The 20546-nt window shown below is 31.8% G+C and overlaps 1 protein-coding gene across 1 annotated transcript in view; it reads right to left on the bottom strand.

Moving 5' to 3' along the window:
* Positions 1–18856, bottom strand: part of LOC114327544 (galactosylgalactosylxylosylprotein 3-beta-glucuronosyltransferase I) — a 32739-nt gene extending 13883 nt beyond the window's left edge. The window contains exons 1-4 of the mRNA XM_028276213.2: positions 18460–18856; positions 9320–9476; positions 5568–5754; positions 1202–1348 (exon numbers count right to left, since the gene is read on the bottom strand). Coding sequence (XP_028132014.1) covers positions 1202–1348; positions 5568–5754; positions 9320–9476; positions 18460–18568 — 600 coding nt within the window. The 5' untranslated portion in view covers positions 18569–18856. The remainder of the gene's footprint in view (positions 1–1201; positions 1349–5567; positions 5755–9319; positions 9477–18459) is intronic.
* Between the last annotated feature and the right edge of the window lie 1690 nt (positions 18857–20546).

Below are 20546 nucleotides of genomic sequence, written 5' to 3'. Positions count from 1 at the left end.
ATATGGGAAAACCTAGCGACCGGGCGCATGCGCATTATAACTTTGTTCTGATTGGATGTTCAAATGACATGACAAAAATTATCCAATATGGCAGCTGTGGCACAGCTGTGGGACTGTGTTTGGTTATAATGTATGCTTGTTGCGTTTTAAAATTTGTAGGAAGAGAAACAACAAACAAAAAGTTAGTTAATGGTTATACTGCCTTTTTAAATAGTTTTCATATTATATTTTTGGACTTATTTACATAGAAGAGATGCTTGTTGCATGCCAATGTGAAAGCTCATCAAACTGTGCCTAGTATGAGTGCCGCAGATCTCGCTTATTCAAAGCTAAAGAATCTTTCACTGGTAAGTGTTTTATAAATAGTTGATCAAATTTTGTTATGATATTTGAACATAGCCACTTTGCACGACGCAAGTGATTGCGAAATTTATTAGTCGTTATACGGGCTCCGATACCTACCTTGAACCTACCAAAATACATAAGTAGTATGTAATACTTTTTTTTACATAATTTGATTACCATCAAAATTTCTATCAATATTCACCTAATATATTGTCTTCTTACCCTATGTTTTGTTGTATTTTTTCAATTCTAAATCATTTCAATTCAAAATCAAAATAATTTGATTTACATAAGTTAAAAATGTCAAAAGGTTAATCTGTTTAGTTAGACGATCTTCGCACATAATGACAAGCTGTCTCTGTGGTGCAGTTTTAATGCGGGTGAATCCCAATACAACGCAAATACCAGCCGCGTGGTAAGTTGGTTCGAATCCCAATAGAAACTTTTATTTTTTTATTTTTTTTATACATTTTATGATTGTAAGTATATTTATTATATAATTTTATTTTCAGAAAATACGTATTTAGTTAAAAATTTTTCCGACAATTAATGTTCAGAAATCATTTGTGGCATTTTTAATGTGTTTGTGTGTGTTTTATTTTTTTATTATTTTAATTTTTGGCACTGTTTTAATAAAAATGTTTGAGAAGTATTAAGTATAAATTAATTTAATATTTAAATAAAATATAAATAAAAAGTATATTAATTTCGTTTATAATCATATAATCATATAATCATATAATAGAAGTATAACTTCTTACGTGCGTACAAAGTACACACACATTCTTTTTTATATATCTTTCCTTAACATTATTAGAATTTAAAAATATTGATCAAAGAATGACGTTAACCTTACCTCTGAAAATATTTTTATGCTATAAGTATTGTCATCATCCATAAAATACACAAAACCTTTGTCTTTTTCATGTTTTAAGTTATTTCTTAACCAATTGAGACCTATGTTTCTTTGTTCTACACCCCTGTGACGTTTCCATCTAGGATCCTACAACAAATATTACTATTTAAATTTTATAAGCGATAAAATGCGAAATAAGATGAGCATATAAATATACACTTGAGAGCAAAAAAACCGATTCACTTGCAGAATTGTACACGTTAGAAGTCTCGAATTTCCTAAACCTGTTGTCCAATTTGAGTGATTTTTTTAGTATGTTATAGCCTTATTATTTAGAAAAATATTCTAGCATATAAAAAATATTTCAATTAAAACTCAATTGTGGCCTAAGGCTTTCTTAACTTCTTGTTTTTTGATTCATTCGCTTATGTTCGATAATAAAAGAGATATGTACTTTTATACAGTGAAACTTGAATCTCAGGGGACCGTTAAAAAAATTCGAATTATCAAAAAATTCGAATTAAAAAATAAATCTACAAAAACAAGGATTACCTACAAAAACATCTGCAAATAATGATAAATATCAGTAGTTGATCAACAAAAAACAGTAGTTGATCATTTTTATCGCTGGAGAAGTTTTTGTTCCTATTCTTGCCCGAGTTTTGTCAACCTAAAAAAATGGGCCAAACAAAATTCGGCCAAAAATACCAATTAAAACATTTGCAAGCTATAAAAAAGACCGACTTTTTTTCCAAAGAGATCCAAAATTTTTAGCTGCTTTTTAGAATTTATCTTCTCAGTAATGACAAAGATTCTAAGATATTCAGAAAAGATAGTCGAAAAGTTCGAATTATCCAAAATATAATTCGAATTATTCACGACTTTTTACCATTACTTATATAGGAAATGCTAGGGACCAGAATAAAAATTCGAATTAAAGAAGATTTCGAATTATGGAAGTTCGAATTAAGCAGGTTCCACTGTATTACAAATGAGGTATGCTATTTGGTCTTGATCAATATCATTCCAAATCTCGAGAGCTACTGTTTCTACCTCTTGTAAGGTTCTAGGAGGTGGCAAACGCTGTCGTATTCTTCTGCCAATTTTGTCCCACAAATGTTTGATCCGGTCAAGATCTGGACTATGCGATGGCCAATGCGAAGCCCGAAGGTATACCTGTTGTAAATATTCGGTTACAGTCCGTGAACGTGAGGTCTTGCATTATCGTGCATTAGCAAAAAATTGTTAGCAATATAAGGAGCCGATAGCATAGTAGCTAAGTCATTTGCTATGTAAGATCACTGCTTGAACACATTCATCGCGGGTCAAATTTCGTGTAGCGCGTTCCATTTCCACCAAATAACAAAAAAAAAACTACGGACTTAAATGAAGCTTTAAACAATAAATCTACTAATTTTCACAGCAAACCAGACACTTTTTGACTGTTAACCATTTGACATTCACTAAATTGTTAATTTCTCATAGCCTACTTTAGGCTTGTTTATTAAACTAAGCAGAAAACGAGGATTTATTGATTAAAAACATCGCTAGTTGTTAACGTACCTAACTTCTTTATTATCCAACATAAGCAAATGAATCAAAAAAGAAAATGTTAATAAAACCGAAGGCTACAATTGAGTTTTAATTTAAATATTTTTTATATGCTAGAATATTCCACAGGGTGTTCCGAATTTTAAGAAAAAAACACAGTATGATTTTTACACCCGGTATAAAATGACCTTTACCTGTCTAGCAACAATAATATTACATCGATTTTCTTAAATAAGAAGGCTATAACATACCTACTAAAAAAATCACTCAAATCGGACAACAGATTTAGGAAATTCGAGACTACTAACGTGTACAATTCAGCAAGTGAGTCGATTATTTTGCTTTCAAGTGTGTTATGTTAGAAATGTAAAAAAAAATGATTTAAAAAGCAAACAATGTATTGTACCCTCGGAGATCGCTGGGAAAATTTACACTCAAAATAACAAAATTCAGTTTGGCAACACTGTGTGAATGTTGATAGTAAATCCCTTTTAAGATAAATAGAACTGTAATTTAGTCCAGACAAATTAATATATTTTTTGCCAAAAAATGATATAAAAATGTTATGATATAAAAATGAGATTTTTCAACCAAATAATGTTTCAAATATGATGTGCAAAATAATTTTCAATTGGGTTCTGTTAATGAGCTTGTTTTTTTTGTCATTAAAGTAGAAAAAACTTTAAATTTCACTCATTAAATCATTATCGTCTTAATTATTTTAACTGTACTAATATCCGTCGACTAATTCTGAATGATTAATGGGTTGTTAAAACATTTTACATATCTGTAGCGGCTTCTGGAATGTCTTAAAAATATCGAATTTCATTGATAAAATGCGCATATCCCACCGATCTTCGCTTCGATCACACAATGTGTGCCTGTAAAACGCCGTCTACACTCTCGGCAAAGTCGATCGAAGTTCAACAAGTACGAGAGTGTAGACGGCCACCTTGTGAGACTTTGCTGCGCCTCGGTCTACTTCCATTCGGTGGCGATCTCTGCGATCAAGTCAAAGGAACGAAGTCCTTATCGCCCGGCGTGAATGTGTTCCTCGCGAAGTAGAACGAGTGTGTAGTGACGGTACTTCGGACTTCGGTCAACTTTGGCGAAGTAACTTCGCCGAGAGTGTGATGCTCGCTTTATGTATGGTCGAATCAAACAATAACGCTCGCATACAATTTTCCTCTGGTTGCCATATTTTAAATTTGAAAAAATATATAAGGAATAATCAAATTTTCTTGACATGTCATTCCTATTACAGCGAGCATTTGATTGGCTAGAAGTAGTGACGAGTATATATGACGTCATTATTATATTTGGTGAGATCATAGAGGTATATATTAACATAGAGGGAGCCTACCTTCCGCGCTTCCTGACGACAAGATCTCATGGACTGGTTTGCTTGCATCTCTTTCTAACACATTGTATCGAAAATCTATGATGACATTCAGTGTGAATATAGGCACGTAAGAGGAGGACAACTGTAGCAGCTTTACTATGCGTAAGAGTGAAACAGCACTAATCCAAATAAAAAAGATGGCGTCGTCACTTTGCTCTGAATGACACTCTCTCTATGCTAATATATAACTCTATGGGTGAGATGGCAAATGGTAACTGACGTCTGTCATAAGGAGGTTAAATAAAATGTCAAATTATATTTTAACCAACTTCACTTTCCTTTCCCTATCCTTGATTGTTCGATAAGTTCATAATAGTCTTGATGTATGGTTGGTTTTAGGTGTTAATTTTAAGAAATGTTGCTGGCTAAATGGGCACAGCTCCCAAAGGCCATAAAAGAAGATGAAAAAAAAAATAAACAAAAATCTTACATAACCTTCTATAGGACAACATAACTTTGATACTTAAGTATATTATATATAGTTATCTTTGTTTCACACTCTTAACGACAAAGAGAAACAGTGTAGCCAATAACTGCTGTGGTAAATACATACGTTTTTTATTTGGCAACCGCGCTTTCTTGCTAAACTTGACGGTAGCGAAAAAACCAATATATGAGGAAAAATTTGTTGAATTGGGTTGAGGTGGGTTATGATGTCAATAAATCTATGAAGTGCATGCCTAATAGGGAACTTGCACATTTTTTTTATTACATAATAATGTTCAGTTTTGTATAAAAATGAGATTTCCAAAATTTCACGCTTCAAAAACTCATAATAACTTAGAAGTACAAATTTAAAGTCTTCGGTATCTTAAAATAGGTCAAACGGCCCGTGACGTCACTCAGTTTAACTATATGGTTCCGTTTATAGTTATAATTAGGTATATTCTTCTTCTTCTTCTTTAGTTTATTGGCCTCCACCTATTTTGGTATACCTCGTCGCGGAATAAAGGAAAAATATTTATATTCTATTAACATTTATCGTATGTCATTGTAATAATATATACCAGTTTGTTGACATTGGAGTTTGATATAGTTATTAAAGGAAAGGAAAGAAGGTTTACTACGGAAAATAAAACCATTTTGTAAAAGTACAGTTTTCTATGAATAGTTCAAACGTTAAAAACGCTTGTAACGTCAAATAAATGTATTTTCTACTGACGTTTATAACGTCTAATTTAAAATTCTGTTTACTTTGTTGGAAAAATGTAAATGTACAACGGAGTGACGTCACGACGCGTTTTAGGCCACCTGTTTTAATTTGAATTTTTAATCGCCTTTGGGGGCCAAACGAAAGACCTACAAAACTTTTTTTTTGATACATGTTTTAAATTATGTTCTGTTGTGATTTATAACATTTTTTTCGAATTTAAAAATTTATGCAAGTTCCCTATTGTTTGACTTTTACTTTACCTTTGCTTTAAGCTTTTCCAATGACGGAGTTTTCGCTGTTAAATGTGTAGCTTTTAGCCCAGAGTCTGCAATTAAATTAGTGACTAGATCTGATTTTTCATCTGCATCCTCTATTACAATCCAATGGATATTTGGAACAAGCATCAACATTTGGGAGATTCTGGTTAGTTCTGCCTTTTGGAGATACCTACAAATTGGAAAAAATTTAGTGACAGTAAAAAAATTAGACCTGCAGTAATCCCCAAAAAAATTTTGAGGTTATGTACACTCAACTTACGGGTTTATAAAAAGAGACATGTTTCGTAAAAGCCTCAACTATAAATAATGTAAATTTTTTGAAATTTTTAAATTGATTGAATTCCATATAAAAAAAATAAAAACGAGAAAATGACGTTTTTGGTGGCAGAGAGAGGAGGTGGCGGGCTAACATTACACCAAGTGTTATTTTTTAAACATATAAAACGTAAAAAATGAAAAACTTTATTCAAGTTGTATTGATATCAAAAAATATTATTAATCCCGCAAAAACTATTAACACCCTTGAAAAACATGTTTTTGTGTTTCGCCCAATTTTTGAATATCTAAAAAATTTCAGTTACTTCAAATTATATAAAATGTACAGAGTGCGCCAAACCTCTGGTTTTCTTTGATTACAGCTAAACTATAGCATATACAACAAATGTGTATCAAAGAGTTCTATAATTTAAAATTATTGTTTATTGTCGATTATGCAGGGTGAGTCAGAACGACGGTATGAATCAAAGTTGTGAGTTTTTAAATGGAACACCCTATATATTAAATATTTTTTTAATATATTTTTTAAATATATGAAGGGTTTGTATAAGGTCTTATAGGTCTAAAGTTAATAATTTTCGAAATATTTACATTTTTATTGAGACCAATGGTGACATTTATAGGACTATGGATTATGTTTCCAAGGTAATAAAAATTTAAGTGACATGTCAAAGTTTTTATAGTATAGTGTCATTTTTAAATAATTTAATATCTTTTACATATTAGTTTTGTTACACATTAGTTTTGTTATAAACATTTTTTTGTATATCCCATAGTTTAGCCGTAATCAAAGACAACCACAATACCAGTACCACAAGGCACATGAAGTATGACCACTACATGAGGTATGCATTAGATGTTGGCTTATGATTGAATGGCATCAAGTTTTTGAACAATGATAGACTAACAGCCGGTTTCCGAAACGTTATTCAAATCTCCGATCATCTAATCGGCTGTCAGATTTGATCAACTGTTAACCTGTGATGGGTTTCTCAAACGCCAATTATTGTAAAATTGCATGATCATAGATCATGTAATCGATGATCTGACATACGATTTGGTAGCGATACTGTCACAATTGGCTGTTATCCTTCAAAATTTCAATTATATTAACCTCTAAATCCAAACTTGTATCTTTAGATTCTAAAGGTGCATTCTCTCTTACGTACTGTCACTTTTGTTTGGAGCAAGAATTGAACGAGAGCATTTTAAAAATGAGGCTAGGTTATGTGACGGGAGTTGGAGATATAAAACAGTTTATTTATGATCTATAATATTTTATAATCGTATTTTCATTTTTGGTCTATATATTTACTTTTTATATTTATTTTTAATTTATTTACCGGCTGTTTTATTGTCTTCAAAGTTAGCTGCTATAATTTCTCACACGTTTTCCCTCTTATTTACATCGCTATAATCATTATGTTCTGCTTTTTAGAGCTCTGGCCTCTCAAAAAATAGCTCTATGAGTCTAGCATCCTTGTTATCTTACATTTTTAAAAGAAAAAAATATAAATTATATAATAAAATATAAAAAATGTCCGAGATATCCATGTTCTGCAAGTTAAATAAATATTTTAAATTATTTCTTCCATAAAAAAATCTTATTTTTATTGAATAATATGATTTATATCATTTATATATGTGTTATTTGACAATTTTTTCCCGGTATTTGTTAATTACAGTAATTAAAAAACTAAAAAAACTCTTAACAGCTCGTTAATCGACGGATAGTCGCAGATTAGGTAACAGTCCATTTTTACCGCCGTTTGACAAGCGAAACTGGTTAATCGACCTTTCGTAGACTCAAAACACTCATGATCGGCTGTTAACTAACGATTAATCTTTTGTCAGGTGATCGACTATTGTTAAAACTAGTTTGGTTGACGTTTCTGACGCATTTAATCTATTGTTAATCGTCGATTACATAATTTTTGAGATGATCATCCTTTCGGAAACCGGGCGTAAGGGCCGGTTGTTCGAACGCTAATCAACAATGATCATTATCAAATAATTAATTACTGTCAATGTCAACTTTGTTTGGGTTGTTAAAAACATAATTAATTACAATTCTGAGACTATAATCAATTAATATAACAATAATTATTAACATAATTAATAATAAATCTCATACTTGTAATTAATTATGTTTTCAGCAACCCAAAAAAAGTTGACATTGACAGTTTTGGTGACAGTAATTAAATATTTGATAATGATCATTGTTGATTAGCGTTCGAACAACAGGCCCTAAGGGCCGGTTGTTCGAACGCTAATCAAAAATGATCATTATCAAATATTTAATTACTGTCACAACTGTCAATGTCAACTTTGATTGGGTTGCTGAAAACATAATTATTGATTACAATTATGAAATTAGTTAATCAATTATGTTAATAATTGTTATGTTGATTACAATTATGAGATTTATTAATCAATTATGTTAATAATTGTTATGATAATTAATAATTAATTAATCAATCAATTATGTTAATTAGCATAATGGTAATTAACATAATTGATTACAATCAACTGATTGACGTACGAATGAGGAGTGTTGTTATTTGATGGTTGTTAAGGGGACTTAATTATAATCAACTTCTTGATTAGTGTTCGAACAACCGGCCCTTAATAAATTTATTTTTATTTATACTGTGTCGTCATCTACCTATTAAATTTTTTTGAAGTGAACACTTCTTATCGCTGTGTATGGAATTTTGAAGGGGCTAAAATGGTATTTGGCGTCATTCAAAAATCGTGACGCGAGTGGTAACCTTGCGGTATACCGTAATATGCATATTATACACTAATTTTACTTTTAGGTATCGACTGAGTTTTGGGTGGTTTCAACCCTATAGAGGTTAATTTGTTCAGTTTTTCAGAACAATAGTGAAGCACATTTTTTTAAGGTAATACCAAATATCGATTGAGAATTTTCTTTTATTGACTGGGTTCGAGGTGGTTTCAACCCTATAGGTGTTGATTAACATTAATTACAATGAAATAAAATTAAATAAGAATAAATAAAAATAAATAATTAAAATTAAATAATGTTAAAGAAAATTAAATAAAATTATATAAAATAAAATAAAATGATATAAAATAAAATTAATTAAATTAAATAAAATTAGATAAATTTATATCTACAAAATTAAATAAAATATCTAAAACGAATCGGGTCGAATAGAATCGAAACGAATTGAATCGAATCTATAAGAAGTATTCACTTCTGTCAGTACTCCGCCCCGCACTTTTTTTTTGATGTAAGCATATATTATTCTCCGGACATCTCTCTATGACTCCTCACTGCAAATTTCAATAAGTCCAACTCTAGAGTATTTCTACATGTGTTAACATCCTGCGTTGTTTTCATTTATTAAATAAAGATTGACTGCTTGACCAGCACATGAAGTATGATGAGTTACAAAAGAAAAACCATAAAACAATTCAATAACACTTACCTGTAGTAGGTAGGAGTGATAGCATATATAGTGGGTATGTCATCTATATTCTGCCCCTTTTCAAGCATTTCTAATAACTCCACTTGTAGAGGGGTTAGGTGCAATTTGTACTGGTATTCCCTTATCTTGTCTTTAATCTCTATCCAGGGTTCATTAACTAGAAATAAGTAGTGACATTAACTTAATTAGAAACCACCAGAGTACCTATAACAGACCAGCATTTCTATGTTAGATTGACTTGAAGAAAACATTTTTTGACAGAGTAATATCAAAGATGTAATTCATCTTCTGTAAAATAGAGAAGATATCAGAGATACCTAGATATCATAAGAACAACTCACCGTCAAGACAAATAATTTCATATTGTCCTAACACTATGGCGTCATTGTCTAAATTTGTTTACCTATTTTTTGTTACTCCTCTATATCTCTTTTTATTACGCGCGGCACGGAAAATAAACATTCACCATCGTATCTCGTCTAATACTACTCTCCCAACGAATAATTACTTGCCTTTATGTTGTCAGTAAATTCAATTATAATTCAATTTACAAGTTACTAGAGCCTAAAATATCTATAGAATTTTTCTTTTAAAATAAACAAATTTTAACGGTCAAATTTTTTTTTTCAATGATCTATACATAGGATGCTTGCCTATAACGGGTTACTATGAGTATGCAAATCTAGTAAGTGCTACCGTAGTATGCGGTCTACCCCATAAGGATGCGTTTTACCTGTGCATATCTATTATAGTGTGCAGAATACGCTAATTTTGTGGCTTATTCCCAAATAAAATAATAAATTGATATGACAAAGTATTAATCTGTAAAATTAAAATATTCATTTTTCTGATTTATGCGTTTTATTCACTTTGTAAAGATTTTTTTGGCGGCACTGATAATACAGTAGGTATTATCCACCTCATCCCTCAGTAGACCTCAAGCCATAGCAGAAAGGTAGGATGCATGCTATAGTAGCACCATCTAGTGCATATCCACTTTTCAAATTGGCAATTTTCATGTTCAATTGTAAAACACTGCTTAGTAACGCTGTTACATGTGTAGTGTTGATTATTCATTTAAAAATGATATTTTTAAACTGCCTTTTTAAAATAATGTTAAAAACATGTCACAAGAAAATAGTTTACACGAACATCATAAAAGAGCATGATTAAAAATGAATTTGTTAAGGTAAGTACAGTTGTTTCAATGAATCTTTGCACAAACGTAATGATTGATTTTGCAAACAAGTTAAATCAAAACATTAAATGAAACGTACATCAGCATGTCCATCCATCCAATGGCACTACAGCCCAAATCGAGCCTTGGCCTCCTTCAATAAGCTTCTCCAATCATTTCGATTTACCGCTGTTCTTTTCCATGAACGCGTTCCCAGGAAGTTCCTGGCATCCTCATCGACCTCGTCTTCCCATCTCTTTTTAGGTCTTCCAACCGGTCTTCTTCCCTGCATTCTTGCATTCAGCAATTTTCTGGGGATTCTATTCTCATGCATGCGGACCACGTGCCCTGCCCACCGTAATCTCTGCAGTTTAGTGTGTTGTGCTAGAGCTGGTTCGCTATATTGCTCGTATATTTCTCTATTATACCTAATTCGCCAGTTGTTATTTTCCCTTATTGGGCCCAGTATCCTACGTAATACTTTTCTTTCAAACACATCTAATAAATTGGCAGATTTCTGTGTCACCACCCATGTTTCGCAGCCATAACTTACTATGGGCCTGATTATTATTTTATATACCCGGAGTTTTGTTTTTCGGTGTACGTCTCGCGATTTGAATATGTGGCCCATCGCGAAATAGGCTTTATTTGCCAGCACAAGCCTTCTATTTATTTCCGGTTCTTCTTCACTGCTTGCAACCAGATCCATTCCTAGGTACGTGAATCTATTCACATGTTCTATATCGTCAATAAAGTGTTGTTGCGCCGGTCTATTTGATCTGGTTTGTATGAGTAGTTTTGTTTTATTTGTGTTTATTGCTAGCCCTACTGCTTCTGCACTCTGTTTCAACTCAACGTAGGTTTCTTTCGCTGCATTCATTGTTCTGCTCATTATGTTTATATCATCCGCGTATGCTGCTAATTGGGTAGATTTGTTTGTAAGTATGTTATTTCCGCTTACCGTCAACCGTCTAATTACATATTCAAGAACAAGATTAAAAAGCGTTGGAGCCAGTCCGTCGCATTGTTTCAGTCCTTGCGTTATCGTAAACGCATCAGTGATCTGTCCTTGAATACATAAATACTTGTGCTTCTGTTTCTGTCATTGTCATTTGCACTAGTCGTATTAATTTTGATGGTATGCCAAATTCTTCCAATATATTAGGTAGAATTGTTCTATCTATTGAATCATAGGCTTGTTTAAAATCTACAAAGAGATTGTAAACGTCCATGTCATATTCCCATGCTTTGGCTAGTATTTGTTTAACTGTAAATAGTTGGTCAATGGTAGATCTATTTTGCCTAAACCCTGCTTGATATTCCCCGATGATTTTTTCCGTGAGAGGTTGAAGTCTTCGATTAAGGATGTTTGTGAATATTTTGTATCCCGAACAAAGTAAAGAGATGCCTCTATAATTCTGACACAACAGTTTGTCTCCTTTTTTATGAATAGGGCAGATTATACTTTTCTTCCATTGTTGGGGGATTTCTTCTTCTATCCATATCTCTCGTATTAGCTGATACATCTGTTGTGTCAAATTCCTTCCTCCTTGCTTGAGTAGTTCTGCCGGTATTTTATCTATTCCCGGTGCTTTATGGCTTTTTTGTATGTGGATTGCCGTTTGGACCTCGTCTAGAGTTGGGGGTCTAGTTAATTCATTTTTTTTTCATCAGCATGTACCTACATCAGCATGTACCTACTGTCAATGTAATGATTAGGAAATGGCTATTATCCCGGTGGACGTATTTTATAACTCAACATTAAATACCTTGAACATCATACCGACCGAAGAACCACAAATAGATAGCGTAATAAAATCAAGAAGGTTGCAGTGGCTGGGCCATATAGAACGAATGAATGATGCCAGAGTGGTCAAATAAAAGGCATGGAGAGTACCAGATTATAAAAGAAAGAGAGGAAAGCCACGAAAGCGATGGAGAGAGGCGGTAGTAGAAGACCTAAAAGAAAAGGGAATAACAGACTGGAAGAAGTTGACAAGTAACGGAAAGCTATGGAAAAGAACAACAAAGCTCTGGGCCTGAAAGGCCTGTAAAAAAATAAATATATATATATATCATACCGACTATTACTAGATATACAGGGTGTCCCGAAAAGATTGGTCATAAATTATACCACAGATTCTGGGGTCAAAAATAGGTTGATTGAACCTCACTTACCTATATACAATAGTGCACACAAAAAAAGTTACAGCCCTTTGAAGTTACAAAATGAAAATCGATTTTTTTTCATATATCGAAAACACTCAGAGATTTTTTATTGAAAATTGACATGTGGCATTTTTACGACAGCAATATCTTAAAAAAAATTAAGTAAAATTTTTGCACCCCATACAAATTTTATGGGGGTTTTGTTCCATTTAACCCCCCCAAACTTTTGTGTACGTTCCAATTAAATTATTATTGTGGCACTATTAGTTAAACACATTATTTTTAAAACTTTTTTGCCTCTTAGTACTTTTTCGATAAGCCAGTGTTTATCGAGATATTTTGAATATTTGTCGAATCCACCACATATTTGTATATGGTTAAGTACGGTTATAGAGACCTGTTAATAATCTGAAAATTTATTTATAATTTACATTTTTAGGTATATTTTGAAAAAGAAGCTACATCTCGATAAAAGGTGACTTATGAACAAAAGACTAAGAGACAAAAGTTTTAAAAACACTGTGCTTAACTAATGGTACCACAATAATAGTTTAATTGGAACGTACACAAACATTAGGGGGGTTTAAAGGAACAAAACCCCCATAAAATTTTTACGTAAATATATTGAAAAAGAAGCCGCATCTCAATAAAAACTGGCTTATCAAAAAAATAATAAGAGGCAAAAAAGTTTTAAAAACGTTGTGTTTAACTAATGGTACCACAATAATGAATTAATTGGAACGTACACAAAAGTTTGGGGGGGTTTAAGGGAACAAAATCCCCATAAATTTTTTATGGGGTGGACAAATTTCACTATAATTTTGTTTTAAGATGTTCCTGACATAAGAATTATACATGTCCATTTTCAATAAAAAATCTCTAATAGTTTTCGACATATTGAAAAAAATCGATTTTCATTTTGTAACTTCAAAGGGCTGTAACTTTTTTTGTGAGCACATTTGTACTAAGGTAAGTTAGGTTCAATCGAACTATTTTTGACCCCAAAATGTGTGGCATAATTTATGACCATTCTTTTCGGGACACCCTGTATAAATAGTATAAAAATATAAATAGTAATAAATAAATTTAGAAAAAAACAAAAAGTTAAACATTAATCTAGAAAATAAACAAATAAGTTTCTATTCGATTGGGACCGTGCAAGTTCGGAAAAGCGACACCTGGTCTTATAGCTCAGGAACATTTTTCGCACTTTTAGTTATATTGGCCAATTATATTAGTCCTGGTTGCTGGATAATTGTCAAGGCTATAGCCCAAAAAAATTATAAGAAGAAAAAGTAAGATTTAGGTTATGTTATTGGGTAAACAATTGTATGTAGTAAATAAAATTAATTATGAAAATGCAGTGCTGCAAGCAAAATACAATTATTTAAATTTACTTTTATATAACAATTGCTTATCATATCAATATTGTGGACCAACAGATAATTTTTCTTCTTCAATGACAGTAGGTATGAAATATACGTCAATTTGACAATTTCAATATGATTTATTTAGGAAAGTTGATAGATTTCTCCGCTATTCGCTCATGATCTTTTCTCGTATCCCCTCCAAGTACTTGCACACCGCGAATAGAACTATAGCTAGACTCATGTACCTAGTATACTGACAATTTGGATAAAAATATTATTTGTCTCATTAGCTTAAATATAAATAATTACCGGAAGTAATCAAATAAGAGAGCAACAGTTAGTTGTTCTAACAATTATGTTTGAAAATAAAAATTACAATGAAATGTACAAACAAAGACTAAAAGTTTAAATCATATGAAAAACCATTTTTAAACCCAAGAAATGCGCCAATGTCACTGAAAATGATAAACGTCAAAATTCTTCGTACATAATGTATCAAAGTATCTCTTATACTTGTTTAACTTATTGTGGTTTCTATGGACAGGCGGCTTAATTTTGCGATACTATTTTCTGCGAGTAATCTGTAATTCTGTCTAGTATAAAAAGTAATTCACGAATAATTTCATGCATGTGCAAAGATCTGTTAGAACAACTGTATGTCAAGTATTAATTAAAAAATGAGAGACTATAATAATTAAAGACATTTAGGGCATATCCAATGTAGGTAGATGTTTGAATCCTGATTGCAGAAGTTGGAGATTAACAAACATATTAATAAGATACCAAGAAAGAATTACAAAGATTTTAATTTTAATGAATGTACCTATCATTTTCTAGACAAATTGTAAATAAATTTTACATTTTTTGTTTTAACTCTAAATATAATTTGTAAAAGTAAGATTTATATGATCTATTTATTCATCATTCCTTACAAATTCAAGGTGTTTGATGACAAATAAGTACTTAATTACAACAAGGTTGTTTTAAGTCAATAAAAATTGTCATATCTTACTGTTATCCATTGTAATAACTTTCCAGGGAACAAGATAAATGAGAAAATATAAATAACATTTATTATGCTGACTATTCAGTCATCGCTGAAAGTGAGTAAGACCTGCACTAAACACAATTTGTAATACTGGGGAACAGGTTGGTTTAACAATAACCATAAAGAAAACAAAAACCATGGTTATCATTAAGAAGGGTAAAGTCATAACAAGGATCCAGATAAAAAATGAAGATATTGAACAAGTGGACAAAATGAAATACTGAAATAGAAGTCTGAATTATTGAAGGACTAAATCCAAAATCAGAAATTCGATCAAAAATAGAGCAATCAAGAGCAGCCTTTTTAAAGATGAGGAAATTTCTGAGTAACCAAAGAATCTGCAAATCCAATATCCGAGGGTAAAATGTTATAAAGTCGATTCGCTTTTCTGAGACACAACTGTCTAGTGACGTTAGTAATTTCTTTTTTGGGAAGTTCAGTTGTTAGGCGTGACTGGAAATTACTACACAACCAAACATACCTGCTCTTAGCCATAAACTTTATGCCAATCAATAATTATTTATTTACACCATTATAATGTATTGATAACAAATGAGAAAATTATTTATTGTACAAAATAAAAATATTTTGTAGAAATAAACTCCAGAAAATTTTATGAGATTAGTATACACTCCCACTATTTCTAATAATTCTTCGTTTTTTAATGAAAGATTAAGTTGATTTGAGCAGTTAATAGTGTGAGGTAGGAATTTTTGTGTTGTATGTTTCCTATTCCGAATGTGTCAAAGTGAATCTCGGCAGAGCGAATTCAGTATATCCATTCTATTCTTCTTTATGGTATTGAACTTGTGTTAATGTTGACTGAATGAGAAAGCTAGAAGCTTTTGACTTGTGGGGAGACTTACTTTTTAGGAGAATTTTGAAAATAGCATGGACCGATCATATTATGAACGAATTGTTGTTGCACAGAATGGGAAGAGGCAGAGAACTTTTGACCACCATTAAAAGGAGAGAGACAGCATATTTGGGACACATAATTAGAAATGATAAGTACAAGTTGTTGCAGCTGATTATGAAGGGTGAAATCAAAGTAAAAAGGGGCCCTTGTAGACAACAAATATCCTGGCTGAAAAATATTGGTGACTGGACTGGGTTAAGTTAACCCTCTAGTGCCCAAATTTTTTTAGTACCACTATCAAATTTCAGAACATTACAAATCACTATTGGTGGAAAACAGACCAGAATACAGGATCACATCACACAATACAGTCGAGGTCACAGGACAGCCAATTCATATAAACGAAGAACAGACAAAAAAGCAATATCCTTATTAAAAAACGGCTGCCCCAGGGCCGGAAGGAATACCTGCAGAACTACTTAAAAATGGTACTGACAAATTAGCTGAAATAATAACAACATTAATGAACAGATTTTTAAATGAAAAACCGGTACCACAGACATGGAAAGAATAATGGATAACATCTATACATAAGAAAGGTAGTAAACCAGATCCAAATAACAACAGAGGTATTACAGTAACTAGTACACTAAGTCAACTGTACTGAAGAATTCTAAAAGATCTAATATGTGAAGAGTACCATCCATACGAATCAGAGGAACAAAGTGGCTTTAGGGCAGGTAGATCCACAATAGACAACATTTTCTCTAGAATTCAAGTAATAGAAAAAAGGCTGTCAAGAGCCCAAGAGTTGCATTTACTCATGGTAGATCTAACAAAGGCATATGACACTGCCCCCATTAATAGACTATGGGAAGTACTAGAAAAGCCCAGCATAAATGTATTACAGGCACTCAAAGAACTATGTATATAGAAACTCAACATCCAAAATTAAAAACGGAAATAAAATATCAAAAGGTTTCCTGGCCACTAAAGGTATAAGACAAGGATGCTGTATATTGCCAGTATTGTTCAAGATATATATTGATGAAGCCCTTAAACAATGGAAGAAGAAGTGCAATGGAATGGGACTACCGATAGGAGATGCGATACTCTATATGCTGCACTATGCAGTTGACCAAATTGTAATTGCACAGGACAAGGAAGATCTTGAATATATGGCAAGGAAACTAATAGAGGAATATAGAAAATGGGGCCTGGAGGTGAATACCAAAAAAACACAATATCTATGCGTAAGATGGGAAGAAACGGAGAACCTGAACCTGGAACAGGAGACAATTACAAGCTGCAATGAATACATATATCTGGGAATAAAACTAACTAGTACAGGACGAAACAAAGAAAATATTAAGGAAAGGATAGTAAAGGAAAAACAAGTGATAGGACCCCTGAATTCTGTACTGTGACAAAAAAATATAACAACAGAAAATAAAAAACGAATTTACAACACAATATTAAAACCATTGTTAACCTATGGAGCTGAAGTTTGGCAATTAACCAAATAGTACAAAGATAAATTACAAGCCACTGAGATGGATTTTTTTAGAAGGTCAGCAAGAAGATCTAAACTAGAACACATAAGAAACGACATTAGACAACAAATGGAAATAGAAAGAACAATCATAGATGACATCGAAAGACAACAGTTAGTTTGGTATGGACATGTATGACAAATGGACGAACGAAGAATCCCAAAGAAGTGTTAGAATGGACCCCACAGAAAAACGAAAACGAGGAAGACCAGCAACTACATGGATAAAGGGCATCTCCAAGGCGATGTTTGAAAGAAATCTAAGAGAGAAAGACTGCCACAATAGAAAGGAGTGGCGATTAGGAAAGGTGTAGAACACTATAAAACCGAGATAATGCAAATTTTTAACAGTTAATGCTTATCCGATATAATCTAGAGGCTGGTTTCTGTATTGCAGCTATAAAATACTTAAATAGTAAGCCTGGAAACTTTTATTACGGTCCACCTTGAGGCGGGCTAGGGCACTAGAGGGTTAAACACACAGATGCTTTTAAGAAAAGCAAAAGATAGATACGAATTTGCAATGGTTATAACCAACCTTCATTCAATTAAGTAATTGAAAATAAGAGAATATAATTTAAGATATTTAGGGCATATCCAATGTAGATGTTAGAATAGTGTTTGCAAAAGTTAAGGAGATTAACAAACATATTTACGTAAGATACCAAGAAAGAATTAAGATATTAATTTTAATAAATACATCATTTTCTAGACAAATTGTACCTAAATAAATTTTATATTTTGATTAGGCATTATTTGTTTTAACTATAAATATCATTATTTGTAAAAGTAGAGCCATCGCAAATATTTGTAAATATCATTATTACAGTATAATTATTTGTAAGATTTATATGATGATGTATTTATTCATCATTCCTTTTAAATTCAAGGTGTTGGATGACAAATAAGTACCTAATTACAACAAGGTTGTTTTAAATCAATAAAAATTGTCATTCAAGTCTTACCTTTATCCATTGTAATAACTTTCCAGAAAATCAGCATGCATGATAGTATTAGAAAATATATTATATATTTTCTGAATCGTCGATTTTCCATGTATTCCATTCTTAACATTTTCAAATACAACTGATCAACTGCTCTACATTTATATTTATCTGTTTAACAATATATAACTTTCATAAATACACTGTTTGTCTTCACTGTTTATGCATTTTCTATTTTCAAAACACATCGTCTCAATCCATTTATTTATTTTAAGATTCTTTATTTACTCCACTGTTTGTTAAAGCTTATGATACCATATACCATTAGATATACACACGTATTTTAAAAAATAATACTACTTTGATACCATTTTGATACTACCTTCAAATTTGGCAGATAAAATTGAGGTTATAGCTATTATAAGTTATAAGACAGTGCGAAGATAGCAACAACATCAAAAACTATTATAATCCATAGGCGTACTACCTATGCAGAATATCAAGTTTGACGAAAATATGTTAGCTTTATTTTTAGATGAATGACATGTGAAAGAAAGAACCAATTTTACTAGAACACAAATCACTGTTAAAATATGTCATAAAATTTAACTAATAAATCTGTTTTAATACTTCGTAGAATTCGAACAATTAGGCTTTTTATTTGAACAATTAGAACAATTAGGCTAACAGTTAGAACAATTACGCAATTTTCCCCTTGTTACCATATTTTAAATTTGAAAAAATATATATGTAGGGAATATAATCAGATTAATTAATTAATTTATTTATTAATGAATTAATCAGATTAATTAATTAATTAATTAATGAATTAATCAGATTTTATTGACATGTCATTCCTGTTACAGCGAGCACTTCATTGGCATGATGAAAATTACTTTTCTTCGTAAAATTAAAAATAAAAAAGTTTCCCAGAATGTATGTGTGCAACTTAAGTGACACTTTGTATAAATATAGTATATACCTACATAAATATAATGTACATAATGGTAGGGGAGCCCAAGCGGAGATTTTTGCACTACCTCGAGCGCGTCAGATTGTCACATGGGGAGAAGCCTTGTACTCTGTAAATGTACCTCTACCATATTAGCTATTAATACAGGGGAGTTCGTTAAGGGGGGTCCGAAAAAAAATCTATCGTTAGAAAAACTCGAAATTGTCAGATTAAGATAAGTTAAGTACCTACATCCAAAAGAGTGTATATTTCAAAAATCTGACGATTTAAGTGGGGCGTAAGGAAATGAGAGTCACAAAGTTTCACAAAAAAGCGAATTTTTCTCGAAAATCTATCGAATGATACCAAACACGACCCCCCTCCCCACGGAGAGGTAAATTTAAAATTTTAAATACGAACCCCAACATATTTCGCGAAATGAACATCAGATCTAAAAACTGCAAAATAAATGTATTCAATATTTTTGAAAAGTCTATCGAATGGCACCAATCACGACCCCCCCACGCAGATGGGGTGGAGGGTTACTTTAAAATCTTAAATAGGAGCTCCCAATTTTTATTGCAAATTTGGATTCTTTACGTAAAAATAAGTAACTTTTATTCGAGACATTTTTTCGAATTATGAATAGATGGCGCTATAATAGGAAAAATCGATTGTTGGAAATGGAAAATTAAATTAAAAAATGGAAAATCCCCCCTTTATGGAAAACTTAACTTTTTTTGGTTTAGGACCTACTCTTCACAACCCAATAGGTCCCCGTAACGCTCGAGTAACTGCAAATTTAGCATACTTTCCTCCCATACTATAATACATATCATTGGGTAAACAGCTCAAATAAAAAATAGTGAGCTGAATTTAACATTGCATTAACATTAATATAATTTTATTTATTTATTTATATAAATTTTATTTATTTGACGTTTCAATTTTGTGTTGATGTTTAGTTGCGTCAAACGAAAACAAAAAATATTATATTTGAAGAAGGATTGTGACGTCACAATGCAGTGGCGGATCCAGGGGGGGCGATGGGGGCGATCGGCCCCCCCTCTCAACCCAAGTGATTTTTTTTTTTTTATTATAATACGGTAAAACCTGTGTTACCGGCCACCCGCCAAAATCGGCCACCTGTACTAAC

This window comes from Diabrotica virgifera, chromosome 1, assembly GCF_917563875.1.
Source record: "Diabrotica virgifera virgifera chromosome 1, PGI_DIABVI_V3a".
Lineage (NCBI taxonomy): Eukaryota > Metazoa > Arthropoda > Insecta > Coleoptera > Chrysomelidae > Diabrotica > Diabrotica virgifera.
The sequence above is the reverse complement of the archived record's forward strand: the minus strand, read 5'-3'. Positions and strand labels throughout refer to the sequence as shown.